Below are 19,008 nucleotides of genomic sequence, written 5' to 3'. Positions count from 1 at the left end.
GACAAAATGCTATTCATCTATGCATCACAAATCCTGCCTCATCACACTCTGGACATTATTAAACAAGCAGAAAGTTTATAGTGAGACATGACCTTGCATACAAAATAGGAAAAGTAAGAGCTGTGGCACAACCTGGATCATTTGTATCTAGGTGGTTTGCCACCTACTTAATTTGCAGTGGGTTGCCAGATTAAGACAGAACACTCAACTTGATTGCTGCAGCGCTTACTTCAAAAAGCGTACTATTTTACTAGTCAGCTAGAGTTCACTGGCACCACACTGGTTCTCCATGCAGCTACAGGCTGGATTCAGCCTGCAGACTAAAGGACGCTGATACCTAGCCTAGACTATTCATAAACCTACACCTTGAGAAAACTTGAAATAATGCAATTTAAAAAAAATACTTACATTTCTCTTTACTGCCATTACTATTATGCAAGAAATCCCCATCAGAACGCATTGTAGGAAAATCATCTTCATCATCTTCTACCACTAAATAAAAGAAGAGAGATTATTTGAATGGCTGAAAAACGATGATAAGTTACCAGTAGTTCTCTTCCCAGTTTTGCTGAGTAGTAAATACAGTAGTATTTACATGTCTGAATAAGGTGACTTGATTACTTAAGTATTTCTGAGGTTATTTTGATTTAGCACAGAAATCAACATTCACCATGACCATGGTATTTTGTCTAGGACTAGCACAAATACTAAATTGAGAAGGAATGTATTGTTTCCTTAAAAGACTGATTTAGACAACAAAAACAAAGAAAATAGAAAACTATAGCCAATCCCATCACTGGGAGCTTAGATATTGAAATTTATGTTTTAAGAAAGGTGATTCATTAATTTGAATTCATTAATTCAATCATCCTATTGTTTGTCACAGGGTGGAAGCACATATCAGAAACTTAAACCCATAATATGGCAGTTAAGCCATTTAACACTATGGATGTAATACATTTAACGTGTATTACCATAACAATTCAATGTTATAGGCAGATGTTGAAAACTTATTTATATAGCTCTGAAGATGGGTAATCGGGTCATATGCCAGCATTTTGAAAGGACTGATAAAAAAATATGCACGCCATATTGTTAACAAAGCTCATTCTATTGTTGAGTCCAGTTAACTCTACATTGTGGTAGAGAGGGCATTTAAATATTTAGCCAGCATAAAACCTATATCAGCCTTTATGGATGCTACTGCACTGGAGCATGGTTTTAGGTTTCTGTAGTATATATAGAACCGTAATTTTATTTACCTTTATCCCTCTGAAGTTCATCCTTGGATACAGCATCTGCACAGGCATCAAAGTATTTCTGCAAAGTATCAACCTGTCTACATAGGATGTCTCTGAAGGTTTCCATTTCAGCAAGTTTTTCACGCAAGCTATGACCTTTCTGGAAATACAGAAGAACCCCAGCTAATACAATATACTTAATAATGACTCAAATGATAGATTTACAAAATAATATTATTCAGTTTTAATTAGGAAACACTTGAAATAAAATTAAGTAATATTCTATACATGTTTAAGTGATTATATTAGTTTATTACAATACTAAACCAACATAAGTTAGATGCAATGCACATATTAGCTCACCACCTCCAATCTAATCTCTACACTTCACTGTAATACATTAACTAATCTTCCCCCCCCCCACACTAAAGTTATTTGTCTATATATAGGAAGCAAAAGAACCCTCTTCATTGTAGTATGTAAACAAGTGCTAGCTGCACATTATAGTTCCAATTCACAGAAACTGTGAAGGTGAAGAGTACATCAAGTTGACATTGTTTCAGTAGGTTAATTAACATTTTAATTTTATGAGAACACTTTCAATCTTGCCAGCCTGAAGTCTACTACTTTAAAAATTGCTTTAAATTCAACGGACCATGTTAGTATTTTTATAAGATCTTTCAAATGACACAATCTTGTAAATTAAAGTAACAGAACAACTCAACCACCCAAAACTCGGGGAAATAAAAGATAGTAAATCCTGCCAACTTTTACAACACTTATTATGCTGTCAATTAACACACTCTGCAGGCATAAATTTTATCTCTATATTCAGAAAAAGTCCATATCCTTACGTTCAAACCTCTTAATGTTGAGGGAGCAAATATCTCAGTAACATCAAAGAAAAGTAAATTGGCTGAACCTTACAATTTCCAGTTTCTGGTGGTTTCAAAGTTTTGTTTCATTTCAAATCAAAACAAAACTAAGTCATTTCTCAAGAAGTGGAAATGCTGAAAAACTGCTTTAGAAACAAGGATACATGGTCTTTCTGAAACAAACATGCTTCTCAGGGAATTGCTTCATAAAACTGGCATGAGTCTCAATTTCACAACTGCTCACCATTGAGCAAAACACCAAAGCATCCAGACAAGAGCTAGTTTCCCCAGGCTAGTGTTTCCCAAAAACTTTTGATACCTAGTGCACCCTTTTTTTCTGGATTAAAATTAGCAGCATACTTCACTCTTATAGCCAAAAAGATGCATGTGGTAGATCTAAAAGATGCATGTGGTAGATCTAAGATTCTAAAATTCAGAAAAGATCTGGATGGGGCCCTTCAGGTTAAACAAGCTGAGAATCACTGATGTAGCTGGTGCCCCTCAAGAGCAGTGGCCTGGTCCTTCTACTGCAGGGGTGGGCAACATGCGGCCTGCAGGCTAGATACAGCCTGCCAGGCCATTCTATCCGGCCTGCGGGGCCCCTAAAAAATTTAGAAAAAATAATATTAATCTGCCCTGGGTAGCCCGTCATGCAGCCCTTGATGGCTTGCCAAAACTTAGTAAGTGGTCCTCTGACCAAAATAATTCCCTGCTGCTGTTCCAGTGCCTTCCCCCTTCTGGGGGATCTTGCTGCACATTTCAGTTGCTCTCACATTAAGCTGAGGCAGTGATTCCTGTATGTGCCTATCAACTCTGGAATTCCAGGCCTGGGGAAATCCTTACTGTGGGCCTCCCAGAGAGGCAGATTCTGGAAGCCTGTTCTAAAGCTTCCCACCTCTGTGGCTGAAATCCTAGACATTCCTTCTCAAGTCATACTTAAAAGTGTTAGGTCAGTCAAGTGTACTCTTACATGGCCTTTACATGAAGCTTTTAAGTTCTTTTTCCATCTAGGTTGATGTAGCAGGATGAGCAACTCAGGGAGGCAGATCTACCTGGCTAAGGCCATGGTGGAACAACGCTGTTGAATCTCCTCTTGGTTGCACAAATTCCTTAAGGGCATGAGGGGCAATACAATTTAGTTTAGGAGAAGATGATGATTTATTATTTAAAAGTTTATTCAATAAACTATATCACCAGCAAAGTACTCGGATTAGCAGTGGCAACCATTCGGACAGCTGGAAATAACCTGAAAGGGGTCTGCACATTCCTACTGGCTTTTAAATTTTAAAAGATGCCGCAATTTTATGTGCTTCTGGATATTCAAAAAAGGCAAAAGCAGCTATAGCAGTGAAATGTGCACCTACACTCCCTGTTCTCTTATGTTGCTTTATGCCCAATGTAAAGTGCATTGCTCAACATTAAGCCTATCAGGAAATTAAAGCACGACAAAAGACCAAACGGGAAATATTTTTGCAAGTCAAATCACAGTATCTATTTTAACTGGGAAATTAACTGCTTAAGAAGTATTGTTGATTTTTTTTTTTAAAGGAAGTAAAAAAAAATTCTATTAGCATGCAACTACTCAGACCTACCACATAAGTCATCAGAAAAAAAATCTTAATCTTTTCCCTTCAAAATACAAATCTAAACCTATAAAATGAGAAGCGTTTAGATTTAAGGGACCCCTTCAGAAAATGCCAGCTGTTAGCTTTCACCCCTATTTTTGACTATGGAAAAAATGAGAAATTCTTATTTCTGGTGTGGCAGGAAATATGCTATGATGATCAGAAATAAGACCGTCAAAATCAGGTACATGACGTTAAATTTATAGGCCAAGTACAGACATACAAAGAGCCCAAGCCTGAATTGGTTCAATCTTTGCAGGTTAGTCTAACCTGCATAGACTGAACCAAGTCACAAGTGAACAGACATTCACTTTTGATTCTGGAAGTGTAGCTACATGCCTGCAGTGGCTCAGTCCAGAAGCTAGGGGGCACCAGAACACATCCTTGGTTGAAGGGAAACTGAATGGGGGAAGGCATGGGCATGGCCAGGCTCCAGCAGGTCCATTGGGGCAATGATTGGGGCACTGTTTAAACCAACACCCTGGCCTGCATCCTAGCCCCCCCATCCTCGGTCACTCACTCACTGCTACCGCAGCAGATGCAGAGGTGTGGCCAGACCGTCATACCTTGAAGTGAAGGGGGAGTTTAATCCCCCAATGCAGGGGAGGCGGTGCAGGTACAGATACCCTACACTTATGCACCTGGGGCCGCAGCAACCAGACGCCAGCAGCCTGAGGGGAAAGGGGATGTTAATCCCCCTGTTGCAAACAGGACCCGGTGCCTCCTGCCTCCAGCCCTACGTGGACTGTTAACAAACTACCTGCTCCCAGAGGCACTGGGTGCTTAGGCCAGGAGCGTGGGCAGCAGTGGGTGGAAGCAATGGACTGCAGCAACCCAGTCCAGCCTGGCCACATGGCCCAGGGGTGTGGGAAAGAGGTGACCTGCAGCATCTTGCTCAGACTACCTGACACCACTGTGAGCAGGCAGCTAGCAATAGGTGTCTCACCTCCACTTGCCACGTGATGGTTTGTTCTGCTGCCGCTGGGAGAGGGAAGGGGCAGGAAGCCACACTGCAGCTGCAGTCCACCTACAAACTGCAGCCACCATGCAGGGCTGGAGGCAGGAACCAGTGGGCACTGACCCCTGCTTCCTACAGCCACCCCGGCTTAGGTCACTCTGCTGCAGCAGGAGGTAGAGGTGGTTTGGGCTCCACGATTAGCTCCAACTCCCCCACGCCCCACCTCCACTGCCCTGCCCTCTCCCTGCAGCTGGACCTGTACTGGCCTCAGGCACTGCTCCTTGAGGGACTCAGCCCAGGTGCTGCAGCATGGGCCCTGCCTGAACGGAAATTCAGCATGGGATGGAACCAAAGCCGTGTCAGTACCCACACCACTGCTGCATGCAATGGGGAGATTAAGCCCTCCCCTCCACCCCACTTCTCCTCAGGCTACCAAGGCTCCAGGTGCATGAGCAGAGCCTATCGGTGCCTGCACTGCACCCTTCAACCCCCTACCCTGCATGGGGGGGATTAAACCACTCCTTCCCTTCAGGGTACCAGGGTCTAACCTTCTTTCCTGTCACTGGAACAGCAAGGGGGCAGGGTTAAGGGGGCTGGGGACATCTGGCAAGGGCTGCTGCACCCATGCTGCATTCCAGATCAGGGTTTTGCACCCCCACCCCCTTTTCAGCCAGCCAGAGCAGTGATAGTGCTCTGGCTATGGAGGAGAGTGGTGGAGCTAACCCTGCTTGGGTGGAACAGACAGTGCAGCCAAGCCCAGGGCTGTAGAGCATGCTGGGGGACTCCAATCCAAATTTAAACCAGGAAGGGGTCTGGGACAGAAGTTCCATAAACCAGTTTGACCTCAATCAGTTAAGCCTGATACTACATTCAACCAGTTTTATCCGAAACCAGTTTCAGCTGTTCTGAAGCTAGTTTATGTGCACTGAACTGCTGTTCTGGTTACAGGTTAAAACCAGTTTCTGATCACTTAAACCAGCTTATGTGCAACTCCTGTCCCTAGCCATGAAGTACTCTGGTTAGCACAGTTAATGTCCACGTCTGAAAAACTACAGACCTGGGTTCTATTTACTCAGGCCCTGCTACACATTACATGTATTATTCAATGAACTGGTTTACTGTACAATTAAATTTAGACTAGCTACGCATACAAATCAACTATTGCACTAGAAAATGGTCTACCCAGCTATGAAGTTAGAGCTGAAAATGTAAACCACTTCATAGGTGGTTTCTATCCAGCTTTAAAATTTGAACATGCCCCCTGCCGCTGGGAATCCAGCCATCTAGCAAGACTTCTAGCTGTGGGAGCACCCTACATGTTGCCATGGTTGTAAGTCTCATCAGTTAGAGTACTCAGAGCCCCATCAGCATAGCTATAAGGAGTGATAGGATCTGATGCTGGATCCCAGTCACAAGTCCAGCAAGTGCAAGAGTTTGGACTGAGCACCAGATCCTATCATTCTTTTATCTGAACATCTAGAAGGGCCCCAAAACGATCAGAAGTGATCTTCTGTAACTTTAGCAAGTTATGGAGCAGGGGTTGGCGGTGAGGGGAATACTAATACCAAACTGCCTTTTAGAGTTGACATTCAAGGGCTACAACATGGATGGAATTAGATACTAAACATTAGAAGTAAATTTTCAGGGTTTTAGATCCCTTTTCCGTTAACCTACAGAGCATTTTATAAAGCACGCTAGTGAATTGCCCGCCAAGAACGACAGCAGGGATGGAGCGCCACCATGACAGTGGGGATGGAGGGGGAGGAGCCCCCCCCAGCCAGTGCCATGCCCTCACCATGCCACACTGCTGCCACTTCCAAGGAGCAGGGCTGCACCCCCATCCCCCGGCCAGCAGTGGTGGCCTGTGCCCCCCCACTGCCCCCTCCTTCATTCTTGATGGGCAATTCACTCTGCACACAGCACTGGTTGGAGCCATGCCCCCCCCGCCAAGAGTGTTACAGCAGATAGACACAGACAGACAGATTACGCTTTTTATGCATCTAGAATTCTCACTATGCAACAGCAGAGGTGCTACCCACTGATGATGCCACTGGTGAATATAGCAGGCTATCTTGGCACATACTACTTGGTGATGTCCTACTCAAGGAAAATACACCACAGTTTAAAACTGATGGAGCAGGGAGGACTATAGACACTTTCTTTATTATTCCCTCTTGAACTCGGCACCTTTCAGATTAAATTAGTATAAAGTCTGGAAACCACAATAACTTCACTGATATTTCATTTTTCACATTTCTATGGGTAAGCATTAAATAACTCAGGGTCTCCCTATAGCTGGAACTGCAATAAAGTCATTTCCAAAGCATCTTCTTTGTCCACAAATCTTGGTTTAAGTCAGCCACTAACCTTGAATGATGAGGTTGATGTAGCAGAGTATCCACTTGCTCCAGACACGAGAGACACCATGGAGCCATGGCGTCGTAGACTTGATTCTGATCCATAGCCAGATTCAGTCTTAAGAGGAAAAAAAGCAGGGTAAGACTTTTAGTAATGAAAAAATTATGAAAGCAGGAAAGAAATGTTATTTCCTCTGAAACTGTCAGAACATTTTTTTTAAAACCAGGAATTAGCATGGGTTTAGCAACTCAATGTATTTCTGCAATCCTGAGTGCATAGTTGAATGTAACGCTTTGAGAATAGTTGCTAGGAAAGGTAAGACTTTTTGACTTCCTAGGTTTGAAAAGACTATGTAATTAGGCGAAAATCAGAATAGGTATAATCACATTATTCTTCAAAATTACAAAATATTATAAAAATATTAGGAGCTGCACAATATTCAGCAATAACAATATCTGAAATATTTTTTCAGTTGAACTGAGTTAGGCCAGGGAAAACGTAAAGACTCCTTTTCTTGGACATTTAAATCCAAAAGCAGGCTTCTTACAGAAAGCTACAGCTACCATGCTTATTTGTGAAACTGAAGTATAGCTTTAGATTGAAGAAGACACCAGCCTGAGTCAAAGCTTCCAACCATTCAAATACAATCAGCAAAAAAATTAAAACTAAAACCAAACCAAGAGAAAGGCTTATCTGCAAAGCAGGTAATGGTACTGGTACACATCAGTAGCACCAAAACCACCACTGAGCTTGAAGGGCTCATTGCTTAAGTTCTATAATTATAACTTCTACCCTGAAGAATTCAGGATCCCACACAAGATGTGAGATAATAGAAACAAGCAGCAACAACGAGGAAGAACAGGAACAAGTTAATGTTGCTACATATATTTTTGCTGCATATACAAATTGATCATATAGAATCATAGAAGTAGGGTCAGAAGGGGCCTCGTAGATCTTCAAGTCCGACCCCCTGCCTGGGCAGGAGAAAAAAACTGGACTCAAATGAGTCCAGCCAAGTAGGCATTAAGCCTCTTCTTAAAGATCCCCAGGGTAGGAGCCAGCACCACTTCCCTAGGAAGTTGGTTCCAGCTCCTAGCTGCCCTAACTGTGAAGTAGTTCTTGCGGATGTCTAATCTAAACCTACTCTCCAATAATTTGTGTCCATTGTTCCTTGTCATGCCAAGGGGCACCAGGGGAAACAGTGTCTCCCCCAAACCTTTCTGGTCCCCCCTAGTGAGTTTGTAGACAGTCACCAGGTCCCCCTCAGCCTTCTCTTGTGAAGGATGAACAGGTTTAGGTCCCGCAGTCTTTCAATGTAGGGTTTGCCCTGTTGTCCCCAGCTCATGTGGGTGGCCCTCCTCTGGAGGCTTTCAAATGTTGTCCACATCCCTCCTGAAATGGGGTGTACAGAACTGGATGCAGTACTTCAGCTGTGGCCTGACCAGCATCGCATAGAGAGGAAGGATCACCTCCCTGGCTCTACTTGAGATGCACCTGTGGATGCATGACAAGGTCCGGTTAGCCATGCCAACCGTGACCTTGCGTTGTCGGCCCATGTTCATCCTGGAGTCAATAATGATTGTTTTGAATTTCTGGATCCTTACCCAGTCATCGCTAGGTGTCAAATTTCTTATATGTGTAGCCACAAAAACAGGCCTTCAGAAGCACCTAAAGAGATACCATATTTACTCAAATATAAGATAAGGTTCTCCCTACCCTCACATCAGCATGGGGGGAAAAAATGCTCCTCATCTTACAGTTCCATAAAAGGACATTTCATTAAACACATTCCCTATCATTTAAATGCTGCAAAAAGCAGCATGTGCTCAGCAATGGAAACCAGTTATGAAGTTGATTAAATGCAGCCAACACTGACCCTAACTATATTGGCCTACATATGGCCTATATTAAGGAAACACACTGATGGCAACCTGCCACAAGTATAGCTTAGGGCAATCCATCTGAAGAAGATGCATGGTAGTGCCCATACAGAATCCAATTGTTGGGGGGAGGGGTTGTCTTATGTTCTAGGTCATCTTATATTCATGTAAATATGGTAAGTGGCTTAAGAGACTAGTCTATTCATGCTATCTGATGAAGCATTACTACGAAAACTTATGCATTTCTGAATGAGATCATCTTTAAAAGGTGCTGCTATACTCCACTTTCTGCCAAACTAGTTTAATGGCAATGTTCTTTGTATAACAGATACCTGAAAGAAAATGTATGGGGAGAAGGAGAGGGAAGCTTGAGGCCAATATGGTAAGAGACCAAGTCAAAACTAGTAACAGCATTATGAAAGGCCTTGGAGATGAGAGAAGCTTCAAATCTGAAACAGTGGAGAGATGTAAGAGGTGAAAATAACATGGATTGAGCATGACATGACAAAGACAGATTAAGACACGGCTGCAGGAACAAGTTCACACTTGTTCTGGATACACCTAAGAGAAAGGAGAGGGAGAAAGCAGAGGACCCCTAGAGAACAGATCTGGGGCTGAAGGAAAAAAAGATACAGAATTTGATGAGTGAAGAAACCTTAAGAGTATAAAGATTTGAGTTACAAAGGCACTAGTGTAGCAGTTAAAGTAGCATGAGTACATGAGATCATTCAGTGAAAACATGAGAAGTTTGAAGCAACAATGCTCTTTAAAACCCAGAGTAGGAAAGTTCTACTGAAGAAGTGGCCACCGAGGCACAGGGAGAAACATGAAAAGAATGAGCAGCAAGCAAAAAGTAATATATTTAAAAAGGAGACTACATATTAAATCAGTGGCATTAAAAGCAAGAGGGAATAAGGTAAAGATGAAGATTGTGAGGTATGGAGTTTGGTCACGGTGAGGTTGTGCATGGTTTACGTGAAAGCAGACAAAGGTGGAAGCCAAACTATATAAGATATGCTTAAATACAAATAGGTGGTAAAAAAGTATCAAAGCTCTATGTGAGTTGCTAGAGATGAAGTTACAAAACCCCAGAAAAACCCACACACACCGGGAAGGGTAAGAGTGGTACAGTTTAAGAGTACAGTAATGTGAGGATAAAGAGAGACTCAAAGCACATTTGTATTGTAAAGGTGCATCACAGAAAGGAAGGGGGATACAAAAACAGTCAAGAGAAATAAGGGGATCACACCAAGGTAAGAGGAAGAAGCTGGTAAGGAAGCAAGTCAACAAAATCTGGTGGTGTTACAGGTTAGGCAGTCAGCTTTATTAACTAAACTGAATGTTTTTTGAACTGTCATTCCCATTTGTCCCATTCATTTTTTCTTCACAGAACATATTTAAACAACAGGATCTACATGCAAAATAAAAAAAGAGCATTACACTTTACAATACAATTGCCATAGCACCCAAGAGCCCGTGCTGATGACTTCAATGGGAGCTGAAGCCTAACGTAAAGACTTTGACAAAACTGAATCATGCCATCTGTCTGGAAATGCAGAAATATTTGGTTTTGCTACCAGTTAGGTCACATGGAGTTAAGGTTTAGGTCACAGATCAGGGATCAGAGGAAACTAAATAAGGTGATGGATGGTGTGCCATATTTTCACTAACATCATTCTAGAGCACACAAGTGAAAAAAAAATGAAAAAAGTTCATTAAGATGGGGCTGACCAGCATTTCTATAATTAAAGTCTAGAGAAAACCGCTAATTTATTCAGGATACATTTTAGGGAGGTTTTGACACTTAACATATTCCCCCATAAATCATATTTAAAGGTGTTTTCATGAAGTACATGCAAAGAGCACTAGCAACCTGATTTCTGCACTTTGTCGAGTTCATATTTAAGAATTATTTTTGCTGTTTATTTTAGAATTTGACTTACAAGTAGATGATTTAGTTACATTTGGCAAGTTTGTAAATATATTTGCCAAATACAATTTTTATTCTCATCTTCAAATACTCATTTATCACCACTGCAGTGCTCCCCATTTTTGCACATAACTACTGTGCAATGACTTTAAAGAAACAACAAAAATCATTTAAGTAATATCTTAAAAGACTGCCTGAATTTATAAGTGACGGATTTTTGGTCTATCAATAGATATAACAGCTTCTCATACTATACCCCGAGAGTATCCATGCTGCTTCTATGATGAGTGTGGAAGCATACAGACAAGGGCTAGGGACAGACATACAAAAAAGCCCACGCCTGAATTGATTCACCCCTTGGAAGTTAGTCTAAGATGCACACCATAAACTGATTAATCACTGGACAGACATGCTCAAGTGGCTCAAGTCAGAAGCCGGGGGATGCTGGAACATGTCCGAGAGGCTGAGACAAAAAGACATACAAAAAACTGTAACTCTTCATTCCAAAATGATACCTTTTATTGGACCAACTGGACAATGGCAAGACAATTTTCTTGCCATTGTCCAGTTGGTCCAATAAACGATATCATTTTGGAACCAAAAGAGCTCTAGTTTTTTATATGTCTTTTTGTCTCGGATCAACACAGCTACCAAGTACACCCCTTACACATGGAAGATGACAAAATGTAGCTGATTTTGGATTTTAAACTGCATTACGGAACAAGACAGACTTTTTTTTTTTTTTTTTTTTTTTTTTTTTTTACCTCCGTGCCTGCCATCTGACACCTCTGGGGAAGGAATTCTACGTGATCTACACAAAGAGCTACTCAACACAGCTCACAAAAATACTCTCATGGACCCAGAGGGATAGCCTTCCATCTTCAGCTCCTTCTATGCAACAATGAAGTTTATTTCCTACCCATGGGGACTTTTTACCCTCTTGTACCATCTACACTTTTCCCAGAGCCTGATGAATGGACTTTAATCCCGAAAGCTTGTAGAAAATTTTCTTGCCATTTTCCAGTTGGTCTAATAAAAGGTAACATTTTGGAACCAAGAGTTCTAGTTTTTTATATGCCCTTATAGCCAGGCATTCAGAAAGGCTTTATAATGTAATTGTAGCTCTCTGCATTCTTTGATGAAGCTGTTTGCAACTTCTCTTAACTGTTAATCAGCATGTATGATGCGACTGTCAGGTCTTTGTCAACACTTGCCACCTGGCACACTAGCTTGCCTCTCTCCCCACTTCGGACAAGGGGCAGAGACTGAAGCCAAAAGTCCTGGGGGAGAAAGGGGACAGAGTGAGCCATTAACTCCATTCCCTGACTGTTTGCAGGCAAGCCATGGAAGTGCAGCTGGGGCTGGCAAACAGCAGCTGTGGTGCTCAGGGTTCGCCAGCAGAGGGAGGTAGGGAGGCAGAAAGGGGGAAATTTGCTTCAGGGGCCATGGCAGGCTAGCATCTGGCTACACCCTGCCTCTGCTCTGGCTAGACAGTGGAGGGGCAGGGCCAGCCCTGCTGTGGAGCAGAGCCCCACCCAGCCCAAGAGCACACCAGAATGCTGGGGGTGTCTGGTTTATCTTAAAATCAGCAAGGGGTCTGGGACAGACCTTACATAAACTGGTTTGAGCCAAATCACTTCAGTCTGAAACTACATTCAACCATGTTCATCTCATACCAATTTCAGCCAATTTTCAAACTGGTTTATGTGCACTGAATATCTGTTCTGTTACAGGTTTAAACCAGTGTGTGTGTGTGTAATGTCTGTCCCTAATCAAGCAGTCTGCTGACTCTCCTGCTCAGCATTCAAAGACCAGAATTTAAGCACTATAGCTTGATTAGTGAAGCCCTACGGATGCATGAAAAAAAACTGACAAAGCTAGAGAGCCTGAATACACCTTTGGAGGTATGTTCTAGGCTGTGATAAACTGGCTATGCTGTTTAATTTGCAGCCTTGACACACACTTAGCAGGAACAAGTGAACAAAATGTGCTTCTCAAAAGGTATTCTCAGGTTTACCAGAGGCAGTCCAGACATCTTTAGACTAAGGAAGACAGAACTTGTGCTAAACTAAAAACAACAATAGTAGAGAAAAAGGAATAGCCACTTGCAGAGGCAGACATTTTCTTCGTTTCATGATAACCCAGTTTATTAAAGAATGAACAAACAACCATGTGAAAGAACCACAAACCCTACCTCTTAAATCACCTGAGTTCACACAGTGAAATACAGTGCTACTTATGTTAGTAACAACTGAATTCAATTGTAGAATAAAAGCTCAAGAAAACTTAAAAATATATTGTTTGTGGAGAGAGGATTAAACAGAAATAAAAAGATACCTTTATAGCAACATATTTATTGGACAATCATTTGCACTTGTATTTGATAATTCCCTTATTTAATTTCCAGGTTTCAAAACAGAATGCAAGAAAGCAACCTCATTTTTTTTCCTTAAAGTTGCTAAATAAATAAAATACAAACATTTTTAAATATTTATACTCAAAGAACAAGCTCAGCAGGCTAAGCAGCATACAAAAATATAAATCAAAGAACATACTTTTACAGATAGCAATAACAATTACTTGCATTAGAATTGTGTTTTAATAACCACTGTAGAAAAAAAGTGAAACATAGGGGAAGGAAACTATTAAAAACAAGAGAGTATTTTTAATTGACGCACAGACAATCGTGCAGCAAAATTACCAGGTGTATGCACAAAGCCGGAATAAAAGAAAAAGTAATGAAAGCATGCATCATGCAAAGCCCCACCATTCTACTACTGCAACATCTAAACCACAACAGGTTATGGCTGCACTTATGTCTTGCAAAGCAGAACATCATTAGCAATTCACTGCAGAAACTACTCAATTATGCTGTAAGGAACGCTGAAGCAAGCCTCTTCCATTCGCTTTAAATTTATCAGGATAAAAACTGAAAAAAAAAACAAGTCACCATCCGCATGACGACTAGAAGAATAGTCACTGCTAAAAACGAACAAACTGTTCACTGAAGTTGTATCAACCAATAAATACACAGTATTAAATACCAACGCCAAATTAGCATGCTGAATATCCAGATGCAATTTCATTAGAGTCCACGCTATGCTCAAAACTGTATTGTTTACGTACTGCAAAACCTTCTCCAGATTTCTCTCTGCATGGAGTCCATTATTCCTTTTCAAGAGCTTTTTCATAATAAAAAACGAGAGAAAAAGAGCCACATGATCAAAGCCTCATGTAATGCTTTGCTGGTGCAGGTGCTGGTAGCAGCAACAAGACATCAAGAAAGGTAGTTTTCAGCAAGAACAATGGCGCAATGCATCCAAGCCATCATTTCACAGACCTTCACCATGGCTCACTGATCTACCAATTAAAGATTTCCTAAAGTGGGTCAATAATGCTCGAGAGTGAAGCACAGACCCATGGGAAGCTCCTTTACTTAAATAAAATAAAACATACCATTCCTTTCTACTGTTTCACAGATTTCTTTTGACAGTATCTTGATTTAACCCCATCCTTCATTCCAATATAAAACAGAACATTTTAAGAAAGATCTATTTTAAATCAGAGAAGTGAGAAGCAGACTGCTTCACTTCCGAATATAGCACCAGCTGTAGGAGCTAGCAAAACAGAAATTGGATCAAGATAACATAATGCTAGTCATTAGCATTTCTGGGATTTAAAGTGCTACTGCTGTTAACCCCATAGACTTAAAAATCAAAGTACTTTAGAGTAAACCAAGAAAAAAAAAAAGCATAAAAAGGCAAAAGGTTTGAGGATACAGGGCAAGGCAAAAGACGATGAAGAAAATGAAGCAGAACAAGAACAAGGAAAAAGAGAGAACAAAAATGAAGATGGATGGAAATTGGAACAACTACAACACCTTTTGTGGAAGTGAAGGAAAGATGTGTCCGATTTCTGTGCTTCTATTTTTTTTTTCAGTTACTGAAAAGAAATTAAAATGTGCATCAAAGAAGAGAAGTTTACATTTTTTAAAAACCTTAGGACATCCATCCACAAGTGACAGAGTTGAAAAATATGGCAGGACATGGCAAATAAAACAAGGCACTTAGTAAGCATAATAGGAATCAGGTAACAGAAATATCCTCATCTGGAAAGTATTTTCTGTAACTATGAATGCTTGCGTGCTATCTTATAACTGCTTGCTTGCTACAGAGGTGCAAAGGAAGCTTTATATACACCCCCCTGGAAATTAAAGTAGCAGACATAAGAGACTCAGGTAACCTAACAGAGGCTGGCAATGATAGAACCAGTATTACTTTACTCATGTTATCACGGCTAGAATGGTTTAATTTTCCCGAAGACTAAGTGTGGGATCAAAGAGAATCCTAAAAATAACTGCACAGAACAGATGATATTGTTAGGTGAGCTACGATAGTCTCTCCAGAAAGTAACAATGAAAACCAGACAAGCAACAATGCTGAACAGTGGCAGCTTCCTCCTCTGCCAAACATTTTCCCGTCCCTCAACCCAGGCAGGCAGGGACAGAGTGCGCCCCGGGGTGTGATGGCAAAGGGGTGAGGGGCACTGCCAGCTCTCCACCTCAGCTCATTCTGTGCCTGCTCCCAGGAGCAGGGCTGGGGGGTAAGGGGAGGCTCACACATGGCCACCGCCACCACCACCACTGCCACCACACCTCAAGCCACCTGCCTGCAGCCAGTGGGAAAGTTGCATGGGACACAGTGCTGTGGTGGTGGCTGCCATGTGAGGGGACCCCCCCACATGCCAGGCCCCCAGAGGGGTACTTCTGCCCTCACCCCTGCTCTGGACAAGCAGCGTGGGGCACAGTGGAGGTGGTGCAGTGGTGCTGGTGGCCACCGCCACGTATGAATGGAGGTGTGGTGTAGGGGCAGCTGCTCGCAGCTGTGTGCTGGCAGTTGCCAGCAGTGTGGTGGCAGTGGCGGCCACTGCGTGCCAGCATCACTGCACTGCCTTTAAACACTTTAAACTAGTTATGTCCACTTCACTTGCTTCTGATAAGGAATTAAGCTGAGTACTGCAGCATCCAAAAAACTATTTACAAGATTACTTAGTTGCATACTGAAGAGTCCAGGAAATTTAAAATTAAATACTGCACAGGTAATATTTCAGCCACCATGTCCACATGCACCATAAGAGTTTTTAATTTTATGGCTTTATACTATGTTTTTCTAAACCCGTGATTCTTAACTGCAGTACTACAACATCCTTTTAAGGGTGTGGGAAGGTCCCAGTGAGGACATAAGTCTGGTGCGCATAAGCCCCAGGTGTCAAGTTAGAGCGGGTGCCCCCAGTTCCCCTGCACCAGCTGGTTTATGCCCTGGCTTGTTGTCTCCCTAGCTGTTCTGCTATGTATCCCTTTCACCCATTCATGCAGCTCGCTGATCATCACTGTTGCCTACCTGCAGTGAAAGTAAGCAAGGACTTCAGTAGAGGTCAAGAGAGCGGCCACCAGCACAGATCACGTTTGGATGGGGAGGCAGCAGGCAACTTGGGTGCTATGGAAAGGCTGCAGAGAAATGCAGAGAAGGAAGATATGCCAAGGTGAGCTGCACCACAACAGGTGGAAGGGGCCCATAAGACGACATGAGTGCCTGACTGCTTTAAAAAAAACATTAGCCTAGGAAACACAGAATCATAGATGATTAAGATTTGAAGGGACCTCAGGAGGTCATCTAGTCCAACTGCCTGCTCAAAGTAGGGCCATCCCCAACTAGATCATTATAGCCAGGGCTTTAGTCAAGACAGGCCTTCAAAACCTCCAAGGATGGAGATTGCACCACCTCTGTCAGTAACCTGTTCTAGTGCTTCACCACCCCCCTAGTGAAAAAGTTCTTCCTAATATTTAACCTAAACCTCTCTTGCTGCAACTTGAAACCATTGCGCCTTGTTCTGTCATCTGCCACCACTGAGAACAGTCTAGCTCCATCCTCTTTCGAACTCTCCTTCAGGTAGTCGAAGGTTGCTATCAAATCCTCCCTCAGTTTTCCCTTCTGCATTCTAAATAAATCCAGTTTCTTCAGCCTCTTCTCAGAAGTCATGTGCCCCAATCCCCTAACCATTTTCATTGCTCTTTGCTAGACTCTCTCCAGCTTGTTCACATCTTTTCTATAGCGGGAGGGCCCAAAACTGTACACAGGATTCCAGATGTGGCCTCACCAGTGCCAAATAAAAGCAGAATAATTGCTTCCCTTGATCTGCTGGCAATGATCCTACTAATGCAGCCCAGTATGCTGTTAGCCTGCTTGGCAACAAGACACATAGCCAACCCATGTACAGCTTATTGTCCACTGTAACCCCCAGGTCCCTTTCTGCAGAGCTGCTGCCCAATCAGTCAGCCCTCAGACTGTATTGGTGCATGGGATTTTCCATTCTAAGTACAAGACTTTACACTTGTCCTTGCTGGACCTCATGTGATTAGTTTTGGTCCAATCCTCCAATATCTAGGTCACTCTGAATCCTAGCACTAACCTCCTTCATACCTACTATACCCTCCAGCTTGATGTTATCTGAAAACTTGCTGAGGGTGTTATCCATCCCATCTTCCAGATTAATGAAAATATTGAATAAAACCAGACCCAGAACCAACCCCTAGGGCACTCCACTTGATACCAGCTGCCAGCTAGACACTGAGCCATTGATTACCAGCTGTTGAGCCCAACAATCTAGCTAGCTTTTTATCCACCTTACAGACCATTCATGAATGAGATGCTTTACTGCACAGCAGACCAATTTGCTGAGCAGTAGTGCCGCCATCTACATATACGCAGCAATGAGGGCGCAATAGACTAAATTTACTGCACTTCCAGATAATCCCATCAAATACAAGTGGTATCCAGCAGCACAGTATATTACTGTGCTTAAAAACATGTGTAGATAGTGATGTTATGATTAGTTTATTTTGACTCCAATTGAGCCATAGTATAACCAGTCAAATTAATTGCATGTGTAGATGCATCCAAAGTTAATTAAACAGACACACATGCATAAAACACTTGGTTATTTAAAGCAGGAAAGGTAGCTGAATTTTAGGCTTGCTTGAAATACCATTTGCTTCATTTACCATTGGTGGTGTGCATGTTCTGCAAAAATAAAAGTTAAGCAAGCAGGAGAACATTTGCAAGATGTACAGAAATGAGTTCTCCAATAAATCCCCCATATTCTTTCCAGAAAAAAAAATGTATACAGAAATGTATATAAATTGTGCAGTCATTTTCAGACTAAACAGTCCTCACTGAATCAAGAGGAAGAGTCATGCAAAATAAGCATTGGTGCACATGAATGGTAGAGGGTAATAGAGCAATGCAGACCCCACAGAAGCAGTAAAACCATACAAGTGACAACTCCTCAAAGCCTGTTTGCAGGACACAACTGCATAACTGACTATTACTTGGTTTAAATACAGCACGTTTTCGGTTATTCAAACCCTTCGTTATCCAAACAGCACCACTTTTTTTAACCAACTTGTAGCTGTTGGCATCACATTGAAGCTTAAATGAGAAGAATATAATACTATACTTTTACTCCAAGCAAGGTGCAATTTCTAACTGTACCAAGAAGCTGAATTTGTTCAGATACCCAAACAACTTTCCAGCAAATCTTCTCCAAAATGATTCAGAGATACCTTACTGAAGTTAGCTTGTCAACTGATCGCAGGCCATGGCACTCTAGAAAATATGCCATGCCAAATTCAAGTGACAAGGCTCAGTACCAAAGTAATTTGCTCAACTTTGGTCATTTGTTCAGGGTTGCCAACCATCCACAAGTTTATGGACAAGTCAGGAAAACACAAACTAAAAGCATGACAAGTCTGTAAACAGATAATCCATTTTGTATTTACTAACAAGCCCCGAGCTCTTTTCAAGATCCATGTCAGACTGAAACTACAGTCAGGTGTTGATGCTGGACAGAGGGCAGAGCATTGCCACCTGGTGCTGAAACAGAAGTAATGCTTCAAGCCCTGGTGTAAACTGTCAGGGCTTTCTGGCTCACTGGAACTTCATCCCGCCCCCCGCGCTGCAGCAAGTCTTAGCTACCACCTGTTGGTGACTGATCAGCACTTCCTCCAAAGGTATGCAGGACCATGTAGCCCTGGGCCAGGCAGGAGGGAAGTGGTGCAACGGGGGACCAAGCAGCAGTAGGTG

At 42.2% G+C, this 19,008-nt stretch overlaps 1 protein-coding gene across 2 annotated transcripts in view; it reads right to left on the bottom strand.

The window, feature by feature from the left end:
• The window catches only part of CERT1 (ceramide transporter 1), a 129,800-nt gene that overhangs the window by 44,975 nt on the left and 65,817 nt on the right, over positions 1-19,008 (bottom strand). For both annotated transcript variants that reach the window (XM_090038078.1, XM_090038079.1), the window contains exons 4-6: positions 7,067-7,174; positions 1,263-1,401; positions 409-492 (exon numbers count right to left, since the gene is read on the bottom strand). In XM_090038078.1, coding sequence (XP_089894204.1) covers positions 409-492; positions 1,263-1,401; positions 7,067-7,174 — 331 coding nt within the window. The remainder of the gene's footprint in view (positions 1-408; positions 493-1,262; positions 1,402-7,066; positions 7,175-19,008) is intronic.

Source organism: Crocodylus siamensis, chromosome 3 (genome assembly GCF_052110815.1).
Source record: "Crocodylus siamensis isolate JL-2025a chromosome 3, ASM5211081v1, whole genome shotgun sequence".
Taxonomy (NCBI): domain Eukaryota; kingdom Metazoa; phylum Chordata; order Crocodylia; family Crocodylidae; genus Crocodylus; species Crocodylus siamensis.
This window is presented reverse-complemented; position numbering and strand designations above follow the sequence as displayed.